This window comes from Vespula vulgaris, chromosome 15 (assembly GCF_905475345.1).
Source record: "Vespula vulgaris chromosome 15, iyVesVulg1.1, whole genome shotgun sequence".
Classification (NCBI taxonomy): Eukaryota; Metazoa; Arthropoda; class Insecta; order Hymenoptera; family Vespidae; genus Vespula; species Vespula vulgaris.
In genome coordinates this window covers 950,946-957,897 of record NC_066600.1, presented here as the reverse complement: position 1 = coordinate 957,897, position 6,952 = coordinate 950,946, and the positions used below count along the sequence as shown (strand labels likewise).

Below are 6,952 nucleotides of genomic sequence, written 5' to 3'. Positions count from 1 at the left end.
TTATATTCCGTATATCTCTCTCTGAATGGAACTCGCTAAGGATACAAAAATAAATAAATAAATAAAATAAAGTAAAGAAATAAATTAAATAAATAAATAAATAAATAAATAAATAAATAAATAAATAAATAAAGAAAAGCCGATGAGCATAAAAATCAAATGAACATATTACATTGTCTCGAAAAGTTTTATAATTCTCGGTACTATCTCTCGGCCATGGTAATATTCACCTTTTGAGGTCAAGAATGGCATTCAAGAATTATAAAACATCTTTTCTGAAACTATAGAAAATCAAAATGTTTTTTCCCCAAGCTCGACGAGATCGATATATGTTGTTTTTAAATCTAAATGTGTATACAAAAGTTTGTCGGTAACGAGAACAACAATTACAACAACAACAAAAAGAAGAAGAAAAAAGAAAAAAAAAGGAATAAAAATAAAAAAGTTTTAAAAATGAAAACCAAAAAAAATTAATATAAGAAAAATAAGTAATTAATTAATTAAATAAAATAAATAAATAAATAAATAAAAGTCGAGTACGCCTTTTTGGTAACATTTTTCGTGCCTCGATTACGAAATAAATATATCGAGTGTACACAGGCATGATCAAAAATCGTAGTTTATCGTCTAGATAACGTATATATATATACGCCATATCATCGTGATGATTAAAAATAAAATTTATTGAAATAGTAGAATTTAAGATAGCGTTATACACATTATACGTTCTCTATGGGCTCATTATTATTATATATAGTTATTATTAAACGTGTCTATTAAGTATTAAACGAAAATATCATGCTTGACTTTTCTGTGTGTGAAACTTAAGAAACAAAAAAAGAAAAAGAAAAGAATAAAAAACAAAAAAGAAAAGAGAGTTCTTCGTGTTTTAAACAGCATTGTACCATAGCATTAATAGAAAATACGCTAAACTATTAGAAAAATTAATTTTTTCAAATCCTTCGACGATACTAAACACAACTTAGACTTTTAATGTCTCTCTTTCTCTTTACATGAGAATAAGAATTTCGATATGTAATTATTATTATTATTATTATTATTATTACTATTATTATTATTATTACTATTATTATTATTCGCTTTGCCAATTTACAACATTGTAATCGACAAAAATTTTCAAGTACATTATTATCGATACCATGCTCGATTACCGTCAAGTTTCATTGATACTCTGTTAAAATAGTTTAAGCTCGTTATTATAAATAAATTATCATTATTATTATTATTATTATTATTATTATTATTTTCTTTTGCATTATGCAGTAAGCATTTAGCCACTGCCACGAACATAATCAAATTTTATTCAACCGATTGAACCGAATAGTTCGGAAAGTTAAGATTCAATTTGTGTTTTATGATCTTGTAAGAAATATTAATTTCTTTTCTTTTTTCTTTCTAACTTCTTGACTCGAGTATATCTTATAGTTTATTTGAATCATCACTGGATTTATTTATGAACTGACATTACATAATAAAAAAAAAAAAATTGTATAATGTATCTATTAATTATTAAATAATACCGTGTAACCATTACACACATGTAACAAAAATCCAATGTTGTCAATAAAAATTAAATATTATATATAAAATCTAAATATATTTTTGTATGCTCTTATATATTTCATTTTTTTTATAAAATTATTTTAATATTATAATTATAATCTTATTCCTATGAATAAAAAATTATACGATAGGAATTTTTATGCGAAGAAAAGCATTTTATTTGTAGTTAAAAAATTGGCTATATAAAAAATACAAAATATTTGTATATATTATATTCTAGGTATAATAGATCATGCAAAGTACATAATATTTATTAATATAAAATCATGGACGGATTTAAATATTATCTTTGCTTTGACTATTATTAGAGATTTCTTCAAAGTCATTTTTTTGCACAAATTTTCTTACGTCATTAAAAATGTCAAGCTTATTGTTTCAACTCCAAACATCCTTCATTAATATTTTTAAAGTCCAAATAAAATGTGTATAGTTGTATATCGATATAAAAAAAAATCTTTCAAGTATAGAAAATTGTTTGTTATATATAATTAATAAAAATGTAGTATATATATATATGTATATATATATGTATATATATATATATAGATGTAATGCTCTCTTTAGTATAGAAATGGACGGAATTAAAGTACGTTTCATTTGTAATAGAACGTATGTCTCTCATAACCTATAAGAACACAACATTCATAATATTGAGAGATCTTTGAACTATGTTTGCTAATGACAATATCCATAACTGTGCAACTATTTCTCTAAGAGAATTTTGTAAAAGCTGTAAACTATATATCTTTCCTATATATTTCTAAAAAGTATTTAAAAATATGTTTCTATGTTATGCTATGGAAACAGAAAGTTTACGCGAATAGGTTTTCCCTTCCCATTCTTGGTCAGAGGGAAGAGATTCATGACGTACTTTACAAATACGTGGTCCATATTTGAGTAGTACCATTATAACACCAACTACAAAAAGTGTTAAGCAGGCACTGGCTGGCCAAAATACGTGTAAACTCATTGTGCAATAATTTTAATCTACTTTTCGATTAAAACTTTGTTTTTTCAATCTATTAATCTTTCTTTCAATATTATTTTCTACTTTGTACAAATAAGAAACACAGAGGGTGCTTCTTCTATGCTAATACTAAATGTGTGCAATATTCTCTGATTTTTGTACATACGTTTTTCAATCATAAAACATTAAAATTAAAGTGAAATTAAATCTCACTTTCACGTTTATGCATTTCCAAGTATTCCTGTGAATGAGAACCCTTTCCTTGAGATTCAGTGTCGTGATATTCTACTACTTCAGACTTAACTATCGGATTTGTAGTTTGAACGGATTCTAATTCACTTAAATCCAAAGGTGGAGTTTTATGTGGCAATACAGTCCACAAAGATTGAATGTATCGATTTCCTAACAAAAACAAACTCAGGTTAATTATATCTATATATTATCTATCTATAACTATTGAATACACCTATATGATGAGACTATATACGAATTACGAATAAATATAAAATATAACCTAAAGATAATAATAATAATAGTAATCATATATGAAACAAAAAAATATATCCTATAAATTTTAGATTTACCAGTATGACGATCTTGCCAGTAAGCTCTGTGACGGGAACACCAGCAAAAGACGATATTCAAAAGAAATATAAATCCCCCTATTACAGAACAAATGGTGATGGTAATATAAAACGGCGTAAAATCTCCGTATTCGTGCTTCACAAAATATGGATTCTTCAGGTATTCTTCACGCTCGTCTAGAATGGACATTTTATAAATTTAAGTTATTTCTGAAAAAGAAATAAAACGAGAAATCTCTTGAGTACACATTTACGTGGTTCGACCGTAAACAAATATGCATATGTATATATATATATATATTTATGATAAAAGCATACACATATAAAGTGTATAATCTCTAATTAAATAATATATATCTTATTTTAAACTTGATCATGTTATCATAACCTAACCATTAAAATACGTTAACGTTCGAGACTCAAAAGAAATGAAGTTATGCGTAAACGAAGAACCTAAGGCGTGGCGTTCAACACATACTAATTTTCTTAATACTAAAAATCTTCTCAAATATTGTATATATACCACAATTAAAATATATTAATATTAATAATTACTTATTAATACAAGTTTCGCGTTAGTTTTCTATAAAAGAACGAAACTAAAAATTGGAAATATGAGTAATGAAAGTAACGAATTAAATTACAAGCTATGAATCAATCGATAACGATTTTACATACCATAGATCCTTTTCGTGTCTTCTCCTTTAACGTCGAAAATATATACATGTATTCTTGAAAAATAATATCAATTTGTCTGGATTTCGTAAATATAAGGACACTTATAACAATTAATAAAGAACACACGACACATACGACAGTGATACATAGCGAACCATGTTGGAATGTTTAGTTGCGTCGAAACGTGTATTGGATCAAGTTGTATTGGGCGGGGCATGGTAAATAGTAGGGGTGACTAGAGTGGAAACATCTCTTTGGATTTCTACATACGCTGATACGTCATACGACGCTTGACCAATGAGAAACGAGATTGAAAACATATCGAAAATATATCGAAGCGTGTATACAGCGACTCGAATATCGATATATACATCTAAATACACTAAATATTTCGAGACTCGTATTCCGAATCAATATAACCTACTTTGTAAAAAATATATTTTAATAAAAAATGATTTTAATGTTGTCATCATAAGATTAATATTGTTATACGTGTGGATGCAATTGTAATATTGGTTTGAAAAATATCATTCTTAAAATAAATTAGTAGATAACAAAATTATCAAAAGCTAGGTTATTTTTATGATCTACACAATCTACATTAAGCAATAATTAGCTGGTGTGTGTATATATATATATACCTATAAGCATCACATAATTTAGGCTCTATACTGCTTGTCCAGCTTTTGTTTAGGTCTGTGTAAATACTCAACAGGAATTGCAATATGCAATTTATAACATTTATGTATATATAATTTATATATACTGTGTATTTATACCTAAATAAATAAATAAATTCAAATTCAAATTCAAATTATAATATATATTAGAACTTAGAGTTATTAGCTTAATTCTATCTTACTTTGTATACAGACTATATCTTATCTTTAATACCTTATAGATACTTCTTACAATGCATTTGAAATTTTCTTTTATTTCTGCGTTGCTATTGGTGCAGACTGACTCGATGATTTTGAATCGCGCATAGAAGCACTACGTCTTCGTTTAATTTCTTCCTTACGTCTATTCTTTGCCTCCTTTTGTCTTTGAGCCAGCAACTTGGCATAATCAGCAGCCTGCTCCTTACGAGCTAAGCAACGCCTCTTCTTCAATGCACGCCTATGTCTTCTTCTCTGTAGATACATACGAATAGATCGTTATTATTTAAACTATTCGATAATATCGATTAACGTCGATAGCTATTTTTTTCTACTATACCTGTAACGTTAACGGAGTAATAAGACGCTGTATTTTAGGTGCCTTTAGTCGTTCTTTCTTGCCTTCTTTCTGAACAGGTCTTTTAACGACGAATTGACGTACGTCGTCCTCCTTTGTAAGATTAAAAAGCTTACGGATTTTGCTAGCTCTTTTTGGTCCTAAACGTCGTGGAACTTGCGTATCGGTAAGTCCAGGAATTTCCTGAATAAAAATAAATATTGATAGAATTAGATACTATAATTATCTAATAAAAGAAATAATTTATCAATTTTTAATTGTTTCATTAGTACACTGAGAAAGAGTCAAAGTAATGGAACAGTTTCCCAAATTAAAACGATATTTAATCTACCATGTCTACGATAGTACTTCAAGATTATTTATCTGTCTTGTGTACACCCTTACAACATGGAAATATATAGCATTTCTAAATTTATCTTACCTGCTCTCCCTTCTTCACAATTACCAAGGCAAGTACCGACAAATTCGCATCAACGATGCAACCACGTACAGATTTACGTTTCCTTTCGCCGTCACGTCTAGGTCTGTAGCACGAATGTCCCTTCGACAATAATAAACGTACACGACCTATTAAAGGTATTGTTATAACATTATTCTTAAGACAAATGGAGTTATACATACGATATTAAACTAAATTAAAAAAGTACTTGCCATTGGTTAAAATACCCTGTTTCATAGGGAAACCTTGTTTGTCATTGCCACCAGCAATACGTACTACATATCCCTTCCATTCATCTCCAAGAGAATCAGCTTCCACTTCTGCTCCCATTCGTTTTTCATAAAACATCCGGAGCTTATGTTCGTCCGAAATCTCGAATAATTTTTGGCATCCCGTTGCCGGGAACGATACGTTCAACTGTAACAGAACAATCATTAATGAACATTTAAAAAAAAAAAAAATTTAATAAAAATTTTATTATAAACAAAAATAAATTTATTACAAAGGTTAGATTGTATTCTCAACGCTTATTCGTTAATTCGTTAATGACGTTAATTAGAAAAATAATATCGAAAATTCATACTCTTAAACGAATATAATGTATTATTATATGAAAATATAAATATATAATCAAAGCTTTTAAACTAATAAACAAATAGCGGTAGCAACATCAACGACGATGATTTGAATAATCTGTACTAAATATAAAAATATGATTTGTTGAAATTACTAATGCGAAAGAAATATTTACGAGACCTCATAGTATTTTTAAAAGTAATTCAATTGTTTGAGGGAAGAAGGATCTTAAATATATTATTGGATACGTACCTTCATTGTGAAAAGATCTAGACACTTACGAGCTACGAACGAGAAAGACCATTAACTAGAAATACATTCGTCAAAGTGCGTTAACTGGATATCCTTCGGATTACCGCAATGCTGCTTTCTGATTGGCTTGTGAGCTTCCATATGGCGCGACTGTCGCGCTCTCTGGTGACGCTGTTGAGCTACTACATATCTAGATGAAGATAATAAATTAAATTTTAGTTAAAAAATTCTTTTTTTTTACAGAAAAAATTTTTATATACAATTATGAATAGAAAATATTACAAAAAAAATATATTAATTTTTTTACCTATTACGAAGATATACAACATAATATCAAATATAAGAGCATAAAAATCACGAAACATTTTATTAATATGTATTGTCAATATATAGATAAATTTATTTACTAAATAATTAATTAAAATAATTATTTCTTTTCAATTTTTACTTTGTATGTAAAAAAAGAATTAGTAAATTGAGTAATAAATTTCTATTTATGATACATCCCTTTTCATTCTAAACGAATATTTTATAAAATTATAATTTATAAATATTTAATCATGTGTAGTTTATATATATAAAGCTTCGTATAGAAAAAAAATTCCTATTACACTCCTACTTAATTTATAATCGTCA

At 27.2% G+C, this 6,952-nt stretch overlaps 3 protein-coding genes across 3 annotated transcripts; all 3 read right to left on the bottom strand.

Moving 5' to 3' along the window:
- Window positions 1-770: 770 nt before the first annotated feature.
- On the bottom strand, window positions 771-2,559 carry LOC127069331 (uncharacterized). The gene has a single exon (XM_051006214.1). The coding sequence runs from the start codon at window positions 2,552-2,554 to the stop codon at window positions 2,375-2,377; it is 180 nt and encodes a 59-aa protein (XP_050862171.1). The 5' UTR covers window positions 2,555-2,559; the 3' UTR covers window positions 771-2,374.
- Window positions 2,560-2,753: 194 nt separating this feature from the next.
- On the bottom strand, window positions 2,754-4,469 carry LOC127069330 (uncharacterized). The gene is made up of 3 exons (XM_051006213.1): window positions 3,814-4,469; window positions 3,136-3,345; window positions 2,754-2,953 (listed from the first exon to the last, which is right to left on the bottom strand). The coding sequence occupies exons 2-3, from the start codon at window positions 3,323-3,325 to the stop codon at window positions 2,754-2,756; spliced, it is 390 nt and encodes a 129-aa protein (XP_050862170.1). The 5' UTR covers window positions 3,326-3,345; window positions 3,814-4,469.
- A 146-nt stretch (window positions 4,470-4,615) lies between these two features.
- On the bottom strand, window positions 4,616-6,444 carry LOC127069322 (40S ribosomal protein S6-like). Its single transcript, XM_051006204.1, has 5 exons — window positions 6,317-6,444; window positions 5,701-5,905; window positions 5,471-5,616; window positions 5,032-5,232; window positions 4,616-4,946 (listed from the first exon to the last, which is right to left on the bottom strand). Exons 1-5 carry the CDS (start codon window positions 6,320-6,322, stop codon window positions 4,746-4,748), a joined length of 759 nt encoding a protein of 252 aa, XP_050862161.1. The 5' UTR covers window positions 6,323-6,444; the 3' UTR covers window positions 4,616-4,745.
- Window positions 6,445-6,952: the final 508 nt, after the last annotated feature.